Source organism: Oncorhynchus gorbuscha, unplaced genomic scaffold (genome assembly GCF_021184085.1).
Source record: "Oncorhynchus gorbuscha isolate QuinsamMale2020 ecotype Even-year unplaced genomic scaffold, OgorEven_v1.0 Un_scaffold_103:::fragment_2:::debris, whole genome shotgun sequence".
NCBI classification, from domain to species: domain Eukaryota; kingdom Metazoa; phylum Chordata; class Actinopteri; order Salmoniformes; family Salmonidae; genus Oncorhynchus; species Oncorhynchus gorbuscha.
In genome coordinates, this window is record NW_025744396.1 from 184,207 (window position 1) to 200,944 (window position 16,738).

General features: G+C 48.5%; 1 protein-coding gene across 2 annotated transcripts in view; it reads right to left on the reverse strand.

Moving 5' to 3' along the window:
* The window catches only part of LOC124016882 (MAGUK p55 subfamily member 7-like), a 276,920-nt gene that overhangs the window by 80,843 nt on the left and 179,339 nt on the right, over positions 1-16,738 (reverse strand). For both annotated transcript variants that reach the window (XM_046332224.1, XM_046332223.1), the window contains 2 exons: positions 5,978-6,174; positions 4,921-4,988 (listed from right to left, as the gene is read on the reverse strand). In XM_046332224.1, coding sequence (XP_046188180.1) covers positions 4,921-4,988; positions 5,978-6,174 — 265 coding nt within the window. The remainder of the gene's footprint in view (positions 1-4,920; positions 4,989-5,977; positions 6,175-16,738) is intronic.

Below are 16,738 nucleotides of genomic sequence, written 5' to 3' on the forward strand. Positions count from 1 at the left end.
GACGGGTATAGGAGATTAGGAGAGGGTAGAGGAGAGTAGGAGAGAGTAGAGGAGAGGATGGGTAGAGGAGAAATAGGAGAGGGAACGAGATGGATAGAGGATAAAGAGAAGAACAGCAGAGGGACATGATTCAAGGTTTGGGTAATGATGGAGGGAAGATGAGTGAGGGAGGAAGGGGAGACAAAGAGAGGGAGGGAGAGGTATCAAAACCAGCCTAGACTAGCCACCGTGAAATTCAGGAAAAAATACTTTAACCAAACTATGTTTATGGATGCTATTCAAAAAAAGCAACTGAGGCTAAAGCTTTTTACTACAAAATGTTTTAAGGCATAGATCTACATTATTCCAGCATAGGGTACATCTTAGAAGGAGAATGAGACTATTTATAAGGCCTACATGGACACGGTTAAGTGAAGCTAGATAGGCCGTTTCAGTCCAAGATCAATATTGTTCCAGCCGATGGAGACAGCTCCTGCTCCTGGGCTGGTAACACTAAGATCCCCGGACCCCCGGCACGCACAAACAAACACACGTATGTACACACACATTCACGTGCACACAAAGGTGCATGCACGCATGTCTGCACACACACACACGCACACCCACACACACACATCTCCCGCTGTAACAGCAGGTATCTTTGGTATCTTTCAAATAGCTAATGCTTTATGACTGGCCAGAGCCAAACAGGGCTGACTGAACTAGAGCCTGGTCTAAACAAGAGGAACTCGCCCTCCCCTCCTCCTGACCTGGCTACCATAGGGTCACATACTCTCTCTATTCTCTTTCTCTCTGACACTCTCTCCTTATGCCTCTGAATCTCTCTCTCTCACCTCCTGCCTTTTGATCTTTCTCTCTCTTTAACTCTCCCTTTCTCTCTGGTTCCACCTTTCATTCCCCACAATGTTTCCAGTCTCTCTTGTTCGGTTTCTCTTGAATCTTTCCCCTCCGTTTCCAGATTCTCTACTACCCTTTCTCTTACCCCTTCTCTCTGGCTCCCCCTCTCTTCACTCCCTCTTCTGTGTTATGTCATTCTCTACGTTGCCTCAGAGAGGGTTGGTAACTAAACATAAGTAGACATGGCTCCTATACAGTGCAAACAATATGTCCAGTAACTCCTATAGAGTACAGTGAGTACCGTAGAGTATGTGAGTGTAGAGTAGTAGAGAACAGCTCCCAGCTCATACATCAAAATCTGATAATGTCCCAAATGGCACCCTATTCTCTTTGCACTACGTTTGACAATGGCCCAAAGGGAACATAGGGCCTAGAGTGCCATTGGGGACACACCCTGAGACTGGAACTTCTTACTCAACACAGGTACATTATATTCATCATACTGCCGCCCAGTATTTAGAATACACACCCAGGCATTACATTAACCTACTGCTCAAAGAGAGTGTGTCCCTTAAATGGCACCCTATTACCTTTATAGTGAACCCATAGGACTTGGGTCAAAAGAAGTGCACTATATAGGGACTAGGGTGCCATTTGGGACACATTCACAGGTATTACATACTACTAGTGCTGCGTGTGCGTAGCGCTTTGGTGGTCATAACTTTTTGTCAGCCGGTGATTGTCAAGCAAATAACTGCCGGTCTCACAGTAATTGACCGTTAACATAAACACATTTAGCATCTCCTGGCTTCCATGTATAGCCTACAAGCCACTGTCGCAGACGTTTGGAACATCTATATTTTAGTCTAATAAATCAATTTAATAAAGCCTACACCATCAAAATACATTTCACCATTTTAAAAAATGACCGCAAATGTGATTATGCATGTAATGCTTTATTATAAAAGTGCATTTTTATGGTGAAAATGTTCTTCCCCAAAATTGAAACTCCGGTTGTAAAGTTGATCATTTGAAGAAGTTATTTGGCCACTTTAGTTGTGATACAAACCATCAACACAGAGAGAGGGAGGGTGCGAGGGAGCAAGCCAGACACAACATTTCCCTAGACGAGCACCAGCATTGCAAGCCTTGTAGCGTTTCAGAGTGTAGGGCTTACACCTGATCGTTAATCCATCAAATCACATAGGCCTTTGGGCTAGGCTATATGAGTTGTGTGATTATGATTTGAAAAAGTCACACAAATAAAAGACAAGCGCTGTTTCTTTCCTTACTGCAAACAAGCTGGGCATCATTTACAAGTGTCAATATACTGTATCATTCACAAGTGATAGGCTAATACTGTCGCCCATCAGACTATTCTTAATTGAATCTTGTCTTTACATATTGTCACGTTCTGACCTTTATTTTTTTTATTTTTTATTAATTATTTAGTATGGTCAGGGCGTGAGTTGGGGTGGGTGTCAGGACGGCAGAACCCAGAAGAGGCAGACACAGCAGTACTTGAGACGGTGTATTTAATGAAGTAAATGAAGTAAAAAGTGAAGTTCTTCAGGAAAACATGTAACTCCACAACCTCAAAAGGAATTCCACAAGAACAAAGGTAATCCTCCAAGACAAAAAGGTAAATCCACAAGGTGGAAGGTATAGCATAAAAAAGCCTCAAAAGATACTCAAAAATAAACAAGAACAAAAAACAGAATTCCACAAGAGAGTCTACCGGGATCAACAAGAGTTCACAGAGTACTAGGGCTGGGTGCTAACATACAAACACAGAGCAAAGAACTGAGGAAAACAAAGGGTTTAAATACAATCAGGGGAAACGAGGCACAGGTGCAAATAATAATGGGGATCAAGGGAAAACAAAAGGTCAAAAGGCACAATGGGGGCATCTAGTGACCAAAAACCGGAACAACCCTGGCCAAATCCTGACAGTGGACAGTCTATGTTTGATTTTCTATGATTTGGAGATTTCTATGTTTCGGCCTAGTATGGTTCTCAATCAGAGGCAGGTGTCATTAGTTGTCTCTGATTGAGAATCATACTTAGGTAGCCTGGGTTGCACTGTTTGTTTGTGGGTGATTGTCTATGTTGATTGCTTGTTTCAGCACAGTTCTCATTAGCTTCACGGTTGTTATTTCGTTTATTGTTTTTGTTCAGTGTTTTCTTTATTAAAATTCATGATGAACACATACCACACCGCATTTTGGTCCTCCGATCCTTCTCGCCTCTCCTCTTCAGATGAAGAGGAGGACGACCGTGACACATATAGTAAATAATATATGTATGAAATTAGTTTTCATTTAGAATGGACTATTATCATGCACCTCACTCAGAACAGGGGCAGGGGGAAAAAATACATGTCATCTATGCACTTAAATAGTGAATGGAGGACACTTTTCCCATCGTTCATTTTCATGCCAGCCAGGTAGACTATACTCCTGTTGTAAAGGTAAGCAATGTGCTTAATATTAGGAAAGTTGAGAAACAAATATAGTAGGCCGAGCCTATAGAAAGCTGATGGGAACCTCCTCTTTTTAACAGAGGCCATTACTCTGTTTTCTCGCATAATTGCATAGTCTATAGAAATGTTGCGCAACATGAGCTCATGGGCTCTCGTGTAGTGTTTGATTAGATTTTCAATGACATTTGCATGGATGTCAGAGTGATTAGAGGCACAATAGAGTGCTGAGTACCAGGCAGTTATCAAGTTTGGTAGGCTACTAATGACCATCAGCAGCAAGCTTGGAGAAGCCTAGTTATATACACTAGTTATATTAGACTATTTCATACATGTACTCTGTATGTGCTACCAGACCAGATCCAATCCAGCAGCATCTGTATTCTGCTCATATGTTTAGGAACCAGATGAGTAATGTTATATGTTACGGTAAAGAACCTGTTTGCTCCTCGGCTTTTCTACTGGATATGTGTCAGACGTGGAGATTGACAGAACACACAGAGAGATCGAAAGAGAGAGAGAGATGGAGGGAGGGATCAAGGCCGCATGACGAAGGGGTGGAGAGAGGGAACAGAAAAAAGGAATAAACACCTCCTCGCCTGAGAAGCAGTGTGTACACACAGTACTAGACACACACTTTGACACGCACACATACACACACACACACACATACACACACACAGACACACACATTGACATGCCTGAGAGGTACTGTGTACACACACTCTGACAAGCTACCTCTGGGGCTGCATGGGGAAATAAACACCTCGGGACAGACAAAGTTGGTTTCTGTCTAAAGTGTTAATTACCTTGTAATTACCTGTTAATCACTTCACTGTTAATATTGTAAAGTGTCATAATAACAGTGTTATTACAGCACCAGGTAAGTGTGTGTGGTTATTAGTGAGTTAACATGTGAAATAGTGAAGTGTTGAGGCCTCTGTCTGTTCCAGCCGCTTGTTTTCCTAGCTAAGTTCTGTCAGTCTGTGTGTGTTGTCGTGAGACTGCCTAGCCGGCGGTTTCAGGGAGTCTTTGTGTGTGTGTGTGTGTGTGTGTGTGCGTGTGTGTGTGTGGTGCAGTCTTGAGGCAGAAGGACCACATGTTCCCACACAGTAAAACACGTTAATGTGTAAACCAGAGCTGTGCTCAGCTAGCGGGTGGTTCATTTACAGCTCTGAGAATGAGCCCCTATCACATCCTCACATACAGTCTCCTTCCTATCGGATCAGTAATTCTTCATTAAACCTGGCAGAGCAGCACTTATAGTGGATAGGGAGAGGTTTTCCAGAGGGCAGCCCCAAATATACAACATATCAACACAGAGAGAGGGAGGGTGCGAGGGAGCAAGCCAGACACAACATTTCCCTAGACGAGCACCAGCATTGCAGCCTTGCAACACCTGATCGTTAATCCATCATAAACATATGAGCCTAGTGGACCAGTCTCCTGACAGCTATCCCCATGTACTCCCTGTCAGGTATGCTGAAGGCCCTCACTAAGGCACCTGTTCTGTTCCACCGAGGGAGTGACTGGCTAGTGGCAGGAGATATGTTCATAGATGATCTCTGAGTGTGCTTGTGTGTGTGGTTGTGATATATTCTTACATGATCTTCTGTTGGAGATCTTCTGGGCCTGAAAAACATGGGCGGCGGGCTGACGCAGTGCAACTCTTCTAGAAGAGGAGAGGAAAGAGGAGAGTGACAGAGAGGAGAGCGAGAAGAAGCACAATAAAACCATTAGCTTTCACAGCCGCACTGGGATTAATAAACACTTTCTGCTATGATACCCAGAAACATTCTTAAATATCCATTCAGTTCATTCTTTTGGACGAAAAAGAGAGAGAGAAAGAAAGGGAAGAAGAAGCAGAAGAGAGAGAGAGAGGGGGAGAAAAAGAGAGGAGGGAGAGAGAAAGAGGGAGAAAGAGAGAGAGGTGGGATAAGAAAGTACAAAAAACACAATGCCTGCTATTGAAAAAGCTGCTCGTCGGCCGCCAAGAAACTGCCCCAGCCCTCCAGCCCTGTGCTGCACATCAGCAGCCATCTAAGCACGCCACTGTGCGATTTTCCATCCGCTCCCCTTCCAAAGTGGATCAGTACCAGTGCTATCATTTTCTGTCATTACTCATTTCGGGCCAGACGTGCGCGGAAATCCAAAGTATTTTGGCAGTGTGAGGCCAGGCGAAAGAAAGGGAAGAAAAAGTCAAACGGAGAGAGGAATGGAAGGGGGGAAAGGAAAGAGAGAGAGGGAAAAAGTCATTCCTTTCATTGTGACGGCAGTGAAACACTAGGGCTGGGCTGGGGTTGTAATGAGGGTGGCAGACGGACAGGCATATAGACAGGCCCCACCCTGGCCTCTGGCTGAGAAAAGGGGATAGGGGCCAGGGGGGAAGGTGGAGAGGAGAGGAAGACAGGGTGTTGGGGGGGGGGGGGGGGGGGGGTGCCAGGCAGACAGGGGGTTATGGGGGAGGGGGTGAGGAGGACAGGGGGTTATGCGGGAGAGGTGGAGTTGAAGTACATAGTTTAGAGAGTGTAGAGGAGCTGTCTGACCCGTAGCTCACATCTCCTGGAACAGTTAGAAGGGGACAAAGCTGAGGGAGAGGGTGACAGGAGGGAGAGTGGGACGGGGGTAGGTAGTTAGGATCTGTCTAGGTAGCTCACTCACCTCTCCTGGAACTCTTTGGAGGGTATGAGGCCGGCACGGGGGTTGGCATGGCTGTCTTGTTTGGCCTGCCACCAGGTTGCATCATCCTGGCTCATGATCTGAAGGATATCTCCCCTCTTGAAGGTCAGACCCGCCTCCTTACACGGGATGACTTTGTCCTCCGCTGGTTCGTAGTCAAACAGTGTCTTCACAAACATCTGGAGAGAGATGAGAGGAAGGGAGAGGGAGGGGGGGTTGAGAGAGGGAGAGAGGAAGGGAGAAGGGAAGCGAGAGGGGGGTGGAGAAAGAGCGAGAGAGAGGGGAAGGTGGAGAGAGGACAAGAGAGAGAGACAGGTGGTGGAGAGACAAAGAAAGACAGAAAAAACATGACAGCAGTTACCTTTCCACACTCCGGCGTCTCCTCTCCCCCCTCGTCGACATGGCGACATCAAGGTAGGCGCTTCGGAACCAGAACAGACGCCCTTCACTGTCGCTTAACGTGATTGGCCAGGAAAGGTCTGTGCAATCAGGAGTCTATTACCTGCAACCATTGGCCCGGGCCTCTCTTGGTTATTCCATCAACATGGCCGGCGTCCCAAATGGCATCCTATTCCCTACATAGTCCACTTCTTTGACCAGGGCAGATAGACCTCTGGTCAAAAATAGTGCACTATATAGGGAAATGGGGGGAGGAACACCCCTAAAGACTAAAGCCTTTCAGCCGTCTCCGAGCGTGGCGAGACATTAAGATCGACTGAGTCAGAGCCTCCAAATCTGACTCCTGCTTCGTTCCACTTGGGCTGATTCACAGGTCAAATTAACTTCAGTAATCTTTCCCTACTGAAAGGGGGGTTCATTTACATTTACATTTAAGTCAGATGGGCTAATTTATCTGGGGAGTCAGGGGAGGCAGGGACACATCTTGTCATCAACACAACAGAGCTAAGACCTGAGAGAGGGACATCTTTAACTTTATAGTGAAAACAACTCACTACATCCTCACTCAAAGACGCTACAGGAGTGTCACAGTAAATTACAAGTCCGTAGCCACTGGTGAGCATGTGCATAGAGCGAGAGAAAGCGAGAGAGAGAGAGAGAGAGAGAGAGAGAGAGAGAGAGAGAGAGAGAGAGAGAGAGAGAGAGAGAGAGAGAGAGAAAGTGATAAGGAGGACAAAGTCTCTGCTTGTCTCTGCATGTGCCAGGGTGGAGTGCTTTGTTGCCATGTAGTGAAATTATGTTTCAGACGGGGACCTTTTGTTTGGGTCTGGCTAAACAGCCTTAGAGGATAATAAACCAATTACATCCTTGCTGAAAGCTCCCGGTTGTCTCTCCCTCTCCTCTTGTCTATCTTTTTTTATTTTATTTTTACAGTTTTACACATGTGTACCCAATTAGCCCGCACTTCAATATATTTATGGTAGCCCAGGAAAAATAGTAAACTAGCTCTTCGCAGAGGGGAGGCTGAAGATTTGGCACCGATACACAGGTTTAGATTGATGTCTGAAATGGACATATTAAAACCATTAAAGTATGACAGAGAGTACAACCCCCCTCCAACCCACCCCCACATACATGCATACATGCACACATGCACCCTGTATTCTGACAAATGATATTCCAGCTTGTGTTTTGACCTGAGCCCCCTACTCTCCCTAGCCCCCTTCTGTTATTGATAAATGTCTTTGAAAGACAATACATCACTACTATGAGTTGGAGAATAGAGGATACAGCCAGACGGTGGATTTTCAGTTAAAACACCCACCTAACATTACGAACGACTACATTTACAGTACACGTACACCTACAGCCACAACAGAAACCCAGACACAGGCAACCATATCACATTCTACGGATCAGTTCAACACAAGTTTTTCTGACTGAATCAATTAGTCGACGGTTGTTTAATTGATATGTGTCCAGCAATGTAAAATATGACTTACATTTGTTGTTTTAGAATTTTGATTCCTTCATTTTCAGAGGTATCTGCAACTTACCACAGATGAGATAACCGGTTCCGGTTCCGGTTGGAGCGAGTGGTCGCATCTGCACTTCGCTCCCGCGGGTAGTATAACTTTTTCATTATATTTCATTATAGCACAACGGTTTGATTTGTCTAATCTTAGCAATTTCTTCTCAGCTAGCTACATAGCCGTCTTTGTATCAAAGATAATTGCGTAATTATCGTATTTCGCCGTCCTAACGTAGTCTTCACTAGCCAGCTAGCTAACGTCCACTGATTAGCTGCACTGGAGAAACTATTACACTCAACTGAACGACTTGATTAGTGTAGTGTTAGCTAGCTACATAGCTGTCTTTGCTGTCTTCGTATCATCGTATCCAAGTTAATTGTGTTGTTTAGGTTTAGAGTGTGTAGTCTTAGAGTGATTATCTTAATTTACCGAGGTTAGCTAGCCAGCTATTTGTCGTCCTTAACGTAGGTGACTCTGCTAGCTAGCCAACGCTAGCCAACGTCTTCTGTATAGAACTCAACAACCCGGTCGCATTCACAGGTAGTATCACATTTTCACTTCATTTCATTACAGTACAACGGTTTGACTTGTTTGATCGTAGCTAGCTACATAGCTAGCTACATAGCCGTCTTTGTATCAAAGATAATTGTGTAGTCTAGAGCGATTTTCTAGGTTCGCTAGCCAGCTATTGTCGTTCTTTTAACGCAACGTAACGTAAACAACACTGCTAGCTAGCCAGCTAGCCCCCGAATAGCAACACTGCAGAAACTATTACACTCAACGGAACGACTTGATTAGTGTAGTGTCAACAACGCACCCACTGCCAGCTGGCCTACTTCAGCAGTACTGTATCATTTTAATCATTTTAGTCAATAAGATTCTTGCTACGTAGCTTAACTTTCTGAACATTCGAGACGTGTAGTCCACTTGTCATTCCAATCTCCTTTGCATTAGCGTAGCCTCTTCTGTAGCCTGTCAACTATGTGTCTGTTTATCCCTGTTCTCTCCTCTCTGCACAGACCATACAAACGCTCCACACCGCGTGGCCGCGGCCACCCTACTCTGGTGGTCCCAGCGCGCACGACCCACGTGGAGTTCCAGGTCTCCGGTAGCCTCTGGAACTGCCAATCTGCGGTCAACAAGGCAGAGTTCATCTCAGCCTATGCCTCCCTCCAGTCCCTCGACTTCTTGGCACTGACGGAAACATGGATCACCACAGACAACACTGCTACTCCTACTGCTCTCTCTTCGTCCGCCCACGTGTTCTCGCACACCCCGAGAGCGTCTGGTCAGCGGGGTGGTGGCACCGGGATCCTCATCTCTCCCAAGTGGTCATTCTCTCTTTCTCCCCTTACCCATCTGTCTATCGCCTCCTTTGAATTCCATGCTGTCACAGTTACTAGCCCTTTCAAGCTTAACATCCTTATCATTTATCGCCCTCCAGGTTCCCTCGGAGAGTTCATCAATGAGCTTGATGCCTTGATAAGCTCCTTTCCTGAGAACGGCTCACCTCTCACAGTTCTGGGCGACTTTAACCTCCCCACGTCTACCTTTGACTCTTTCCTCTCTGCCTCCTTCTTTCCACTCCTCTCCTCTTTTGACCTCACCCTCTCACCTTCCCCCCCTACTCACAAGGCAGGCAATACGCTCGACCTCATCTTTACTAGATGCTGTTCTTCCACTAACCTCATTGCAACTCCCCTCCAAGTCTCCGACCACTGCCTTGTATCCTTTTCCCTCTCGCTCTCATCCAACACCTCCCACACTGCCCCTACTCGGATGGTATCGCGCCGTCCCAACCTTCGCTCTCTCTCCCCCGCTACTGTCATGTTTTGTCTTAGATTGTCTTGTCATTTTGGCTTTTCCCTCTGTTCATTTTCCCCCTGCTGGTCTTTTTAGGTTCGTTCCCCTTTTTCTCTCTCCCTTCCTCTCTCTCTTCTCTCTATCGTTCCGTTCCTGCTCCCAGCTGTTCCTATTCCCCTAATCAATCATTTAGTCTTCCCACACCTGTTCACTATTCTTTTCCCTGATTAGAGTCCCTATTTCTCTCCTTGTTTTCCGTTCCTGCCCTGTCGGATCCTTGTCTATTGTTCACCGTGCTGTGTCTGTGTATCGCCCTGTCGTGTCGTGTTTCCCTCAGATGCTGCGTGGAGAGCAGGTGTCTGAGTCTGCTAGGTTCAAGTGCCTTCCCGAGGCAACCTGCAGTTCTTGATCGAGTCTCCAGTCTGTTCTCGTCATTACGAGTGGAATTATGTCTTATGTTTGTAGAATTACTTTACTGGATTAAAGACTCTGTTTTCGCCAAGTCGCTTTTGGGTCCTCATTCACCTGCATGACAGAAGGATCCGACCAAAGAATGGACCCAGCGACTACAGACGTTCGTAACACTGCCGTCGAGATCCAAGGAGCCATGCTCGGCAGACACGAGCAGGAATTGTCTGCTGCTCGCCATGCCGTGGAGAACCTGGCCGCTCAGGTTTCCGACCTCTCTGGACAGTTCCAGAGTCTTCGTCTCGTGCCACCTGTTACTTCCTGGCCTGCCGAGCCTCCGGAACCTAGGGTTAATAACCCACCTTGCTACTCCGGGCAGCCCACGGAGTGCCGCTCCTTTCTCACTCAGTGTGATATTGTGTTCTCTCTCCAACCCAACACATACTCTAGCGAGAGAGCTCGGGTTGCTTACGTCATTTCACTCCTTACTGGCCGGGCTCGAGAGTGGGGCACAGCTATCTGGGAGGCAAGGGCTGATTGTTCAAACAATTACCAGAACTTTAAAGAGGAGATGATTCGGGTTTTTGACCGTTCAGTTTTTGGTAGGGAGGCTTCTAGGGCCCTGGCTTCCCTATGCCAAGGTGATCGATCCATAACGGATTACTCTATAGAGTTTCGCACTCTTGCTGCCTCTAGTGACTGGAACGAGCCGGCGCTGCTCGCTCGTTTTCTGGAGGGACTCCACGCAGTGGTCAAAGATGAGATTCTCTCTCGGGAGGTTCCTTCCAGTGTGGACTCTTTGATTGCTCTCGCCATCCGCATAGAACGACGGGTAGATCTTCGTCACCAAGCTCGTGGAAGAGAGCTCGCGTCAACGGTGTTTCCCTGCTCCGCATCGCAACCATCTCCCTCCTCTGGCTCAGAGACTGAGCCCATGCAGCTGGGAGGTATTCGCATCTCGACTAAGGAGAGGAACGGAGGATCACCAACCGCCTGTGCCTCTATTGCGGATTTGATGGACATTTTGTCAATTCATGTCCAGTAAAAGGCCAGAGCTCATCAGTAAGCGGAGGGCTACTGGTGAGCGCTACTACTCAGGTCTTTTCATCTAGATCCTGTACTACTATGTCGGTCCATCTACGCTGGACCGGTTCGGGTGCTACATGCAGTGCCTTGATTGACTCGGGGCTGAGGGTTGTTTCATGGACGAAGCATGGGCTCGGAAACATGACATTCCTTTCAGACAGTTAGACAAGCCTACGCCCATGTTTGCCTTAGATGGTAGTCATCTTCCCAGTATCAGATTTGAGACACTACCTTTAACTCTCACAGTATCTGGTAACCACAGTGAGACTATTTCTTTTTTGATTTTTCGTTCACCTTTTACACCTGTTGTTTTGGGTCATCCCTGGCTAGTATGTCATAATCCTTCTATTAATTGGTCTAGTAATTCTATCCTGTCCTGGAACGTTTCTTGTCATGTGAAGTGTTTAATGTCTGCCATCCCTCCCATTTCTTCTGTCCCCACTTCTCAGGAGGAACCTGGCGATTTGACAGGAGTGCCGGAGGAATATCATGATCTGCGCACGGTCTTCAGTCGGTCCCGAGCCAACTCCCTTCCTCCTCACCGGTCGTATGATTGTAGTATTGATCTCCTTCCGGGGACCACTCCTCCTCAGGGTAGACTATACTCTCTGTCGGCTCCCGAACGTAAGGCTCTCGAGGATTATTTATCTGTGTCTCTTGACGCCGGTACCATAGTGCCTTCTTCCTCTCCGGCCGGGGCGGGGTTCTTTTTGTTAAGAAAAAGGACGGTACTCTGCGCCCCTGCGTGGATTATCGAGGGCTGAATGACATAACGGTTAAGAATCGTTATCCGCTTCCCCTTATGTCATCAGCCTTCGAGATTCTGCAGGGAGCCAGGTGCTTTACTAAGTTGGACCTTCGTAACGCTTACCATCTCGTGCGCATCACAGAGGGGGACGAGTGGAAAACGGCGTTTAACACTCCGTTAGGGCATTTTGAGTACCGGGTTCTGCCGTTTGGTCTCGCCAATGCGCCAGCTGTTTTTCAGGCATTAGTTAATGATGTTCTGAGAGACATGCTGAACATCTTTGTTTTTGTCTATCTTGACGATATCCTGATTTTTTCACCATCACTCGAGATTCATGTTCAGCACGTTCGACGTGTTCTACAGCGCCTTTTAGAGAATTGTCTCTACATGAAGGCTGAGAAGTGCTCTTTTCATGTCTCCTCCGTTACTTTTCTCGGTTCCGTTATTTCCGCTGAAGGCATTCAGATGGATTCCGCTAAGGTCCAAGCTGTCAGTGATTGGCCCGTTCCAAGGTCACGTGTCGAGTTGCAGCGCTTTTTAGGTTTCGCTAATTTCTATCGGCGTTTCATTCGTAATTTCGGTCAAGTTGCTGCCCCTCTCACAGCTCTTACTTCTGTCAAGACGTGTTTTAAGTGGTCCGGTTCCGCCCAGGGAGCTTTTGATCTTCTAAAAGAACGTTTTACGTCCGCTCCTATCCTCGTTACTCCTGACGTCACTAGACAATTCATTGTCGAGGTTGACGCCAGAGGTAGGCGTGGGAGCCATTCTATCCCAGCGCTTCCAGTCTGACGATAAGGTTCATCCTTGCGCTTATTTTCTCATCGCCTGTCGCCATCTGAACGCAACTATGATGTGGGTAACCAAGAACTGCTCGCCATCCGCTTAGCCCTAGGCGAATGGCGACAGTGGTTGGAGGGCGACCGTTCCTTTGTCGTTTGGACAGACCATAAGAACCTTGAGTACATCCGTTCTGCCAAACGACTTAATGCCCGTCAAGCTCGTTGGGCGTTGTTTTTCGCTCGTTTCGAGTTTGTGATTTCTTACCGTCCGGGTAGCAAAAACACCAAGCCTGATGCCTTATCCCGTCTGTTTAGTTCTTCTGTGGCTTCTACTGATCCCGAGGGGATTCTTCCTTATGGGCGTGTTGTCGGGTTGACAGTCTGGGGAATTGAAAGACAGGTTAAGCAAGCACTCACGCACACTGCGTCGCCGCGCGCTTGTCCTAGTAACCTCCTTTTCGTTCCTGTTTCCACTCGTCTGGCTGTTCTTCAGTGGGCTCACTCTGCCAAGTTAGCTGGTCATCCCGGTGTTCGAGGCACTCTTGCGTCTATTCGCCAGCGCTTTTGGTGGCCGACTCAGGAGCGTGACACGCGCCGTTTCGTGGCTGCTTGTTCGGACTGCGCGCAGACTAAGTCGGGTAACTCTCCTCCTGCCGGTCGTCTCAGTCCGCTCCCCATTCCTTCTCGACCATGGTCTCACATCGCCCTAGACTTCATTACCGGTCTGCCTTTGTCTGCGGGGAAGACTGTGATTCTTACGGTTGTCGATAGGTTCTCTAAGGCGGCACATTTCATTCCCCTCGCTAAACTTCCTTCCGCTAAGGAGACGGCACAAATCATCATCGAGAATGTGTTCAGAATTCATGGCCTCCGTTAGACGCCGTTTCAGACAGAGGCCCGCAATTCACGTCACAGTTTTGGAGGGAGTTCTGTCGTTTGATTGGTGCGTCCGTCAGTCTCTCTTCCGGGTTTCATCCCCAGTCTAACGGTCAAGCAGAGAGGGCCAATCAGACGATTGGTCGCATACTACGCAGCCTTTCTTTCAGAAACCCTGCGTCTTGGGCAGAACAGCTCCCCTGGGCAGAATACGCTCACAACTCGCTTCCTTCGTCTGCTACCGGGTTATCTCCGTTTCAGAGTAGTCTGGGTTACCAGCCTCCTCTGTTCTCTTCCCAGCTTGCCGAGTCCAGCGTTCCCTCCGCTCAAGCGTTTGTCCAACGTTGTGAGCGCACCTGGAGGAGGGTGAGGTCTGCACTTTGCCGTTACAGGGCACAGACTGTGAGAGCCGCCAATAAACGCAGGATTAAGAGTCCAAGGTATTGTTGCGGCCAGAGAGTGTGGCTTTCCACTCGCAACCTTCCTCTTACGACAGCTTCTCGTAAGTTGACTCCGCGGTTCATTGGTCCGTTCCGTGTCTCCCAGGTCGTCAATCCTGTCGCTGTGCGACTGCTTCTTCCGCGACATCTTCGTCGCGTCCATCCTGTCTTCCATGTCTCCTGTGTCAAGCCCTTTCTTCGCACCCCCCGTTCGTCTTCCCTCCCGTCCTCCCGTCCTTGTCGAGAGCGCACCTATTTACAAGGTACGTAGGATCATGGACATGCGTTCTCGGGGACGGTTTTCCCCAATACTTAGTGGATTGGGAGGGTTACGGTCCTGAGGAGAGGAGTTGGGTTCCGTCTCGGGACGTGCTGGACCGTTCACTCATTGATGATTTCCTCCGTTGCCGCCAGGATTCCTCCTCGAGTGCGCCAGGAGGCGCTCGGTGAGTGGGGGGGTACTGTCATGTTTTGTCTTAGATTGTCTTGTCATTTTGGCTTTTCCCTCTGTTCATTTTCCCCCTGCTGGTCTTTTAGGTTCGTTCCCCTTTTTCTCTCTCCCTTCCTCTCTCTCTTCTCTCTATCGTTCCGTTCCTGCTCCCAGCTGTTCCTATTCCCCTAATCAATCATTTAGTCTTCCCACACCTGTTCCCTATTCTTTTCCCTGATTAGAGTCCCTATTTCTCTCCTTGTTTTCCGTTCCTGCCCTGTCGGATCCTTGTCTATTGTTCACCGTGCTGTGTCTGTGTATCGCCCTGTCGTGTCGTGTTTCCCTCAGATGCTGCGTGGAGAGCAGGTGTCTGAGTCTGCTAGGTTCAAGTGCCTTCCCGAGGCAACCTGCAGTTCTTGATCGAGTCTCCAGTCTGTTCTCGTCATTACGAGTGGAATTATGTCTTATGTTTGTAGAATTACTTTACTGGATTAAAGACTCTGTTTTCGCCAAGTCGCTTTTGGGTCCTCATTCACCTGCATGACAGCTACTCTCTCCTCTTCCATCCTATCATCTCTTCCCTCCGCTCAAACCTTCTCCCACCTATCTCCTGATTCTGCCTCCTCAACCCTCCTCTCCTCCCTCTCTGCATCCCTTGACTCTCTATGTCCCCTATCCTCCAGGCCGGCTCGGTCCTCCCCTCCCGCTCCGTGGCTCGATGACTCATTGCGAGCTCACAGAACAGGGCTCCGGGCAGCCGAGCGGAAATGGAGGAAAACTCGCCTCCCTGCGGACCTGGCATCCTTTCACTCCCTCCTCTCTACATATTCCTCCTCTGTCTCTGCTGCTAAAGCCACTTTCTACCACGCTAAATTCCAAGCATCTGCCTCTAACCCTAGGAAGCTCTTTGCCACCTTCTCCTCCCTCCTGAATCCTCCTCCCCTCCCCCCCTCCTCCCTCTCTGCAGATGACTTCGTCAACCATTTTGAAAAGAAGGTCGACGACATCCGATCCTCGTTTGCTAAGTCAAACGACACCGCTGGTTCTGCTCACACTGCCCTACCCTGTGCTCTGACCTCTTTCTCCCCTCTCTCTCCAGATGAAATCTCGCGTCTTGTGACGGCCGGCCGCCCAACAACCTGCCCGCTTGACCCTATCCCCTCCTCTCTTCTCCAGACCATTTCCGGAGACCTTCTCCCTTACCTCACCTCGCTCATCAACTCATCCCTGACCGCTGGCTACGTCCCTTCCGTCTTCAAGAGAGCGAGAGTTGCACCCCTTCTGAAAAAACCTACACTCGATCCCTCCGATGTCAACAATTACAGACCAGTATCCCTTCTTTCTTTTCTCTCCAAAACTCTTGAACGTGCCGTCCTTGGCCAGCTCTCCCGCTATCTCTCTCTGAATGACCTTCTTGATCCAAATCAGTCAGGTTTCAAGACTAGTCATTCAACTGAGACTGCTCTCCTCTGTATCACGGAGGCGCTCCGCACTGCTAAAGCTAACTCTCTCTCCTCTGCTCTCATCCTTCTAGATCTATCGGCTGCCTTCGATACTGTGAACCATCAGATCCTCCTCTCCACCCTCTCCGAGTTGGGCATCTCCGGCGCGGCCCACGATTGGATTGCGTCCTACCTGACAGGTCGCTCCTACCAGGTGGCGTGGCGAGAATCTGTCTCCTCACCACGCGCTCTCACCACTGGTGTCCCCCAGGGCTCTGTTCTTGGCCCTCTCCTATTCTCGCTATACACCAAGTCACTTGGCTCTGTCATAACCTCACATGGTCTCTCTTATCATTGCTATGCAGACGACACACAATTAATCTTCTCCTTTCCCCCTTCTGATGACCAGGTGGCGAATCGCATCTCTGCATGTCTGGCAGACATATCAGTGTGGATGACGGATCACCACCTCAAGCTGAACCTCGGCAAGACGGAGCTGCTCTTCCTCCCGGGGAGGGACTGCCCGTTCCATGATCTCGCCATCACGGTTGACAACTCCATTGTGTCCTCCTCCCAGAGCGCCAAGAACCTTGGCGTGATCCTGGACAACACCCTGTCGTTCTCAACCAACATCAAGGCGGTGGCCCGTTCCTGTAGGTTCATGCTCTACAACATCCGCAGAGTACGACCCTGCCTCACACAGGAAGCGGCGCAGGTCCTAATCCAGGCACTTGTCATCTCCCGTCTGGATTACTGCAACTCGCTGTTGGCTGGGCTCCCTGCCTGTGCCATTAAACCCC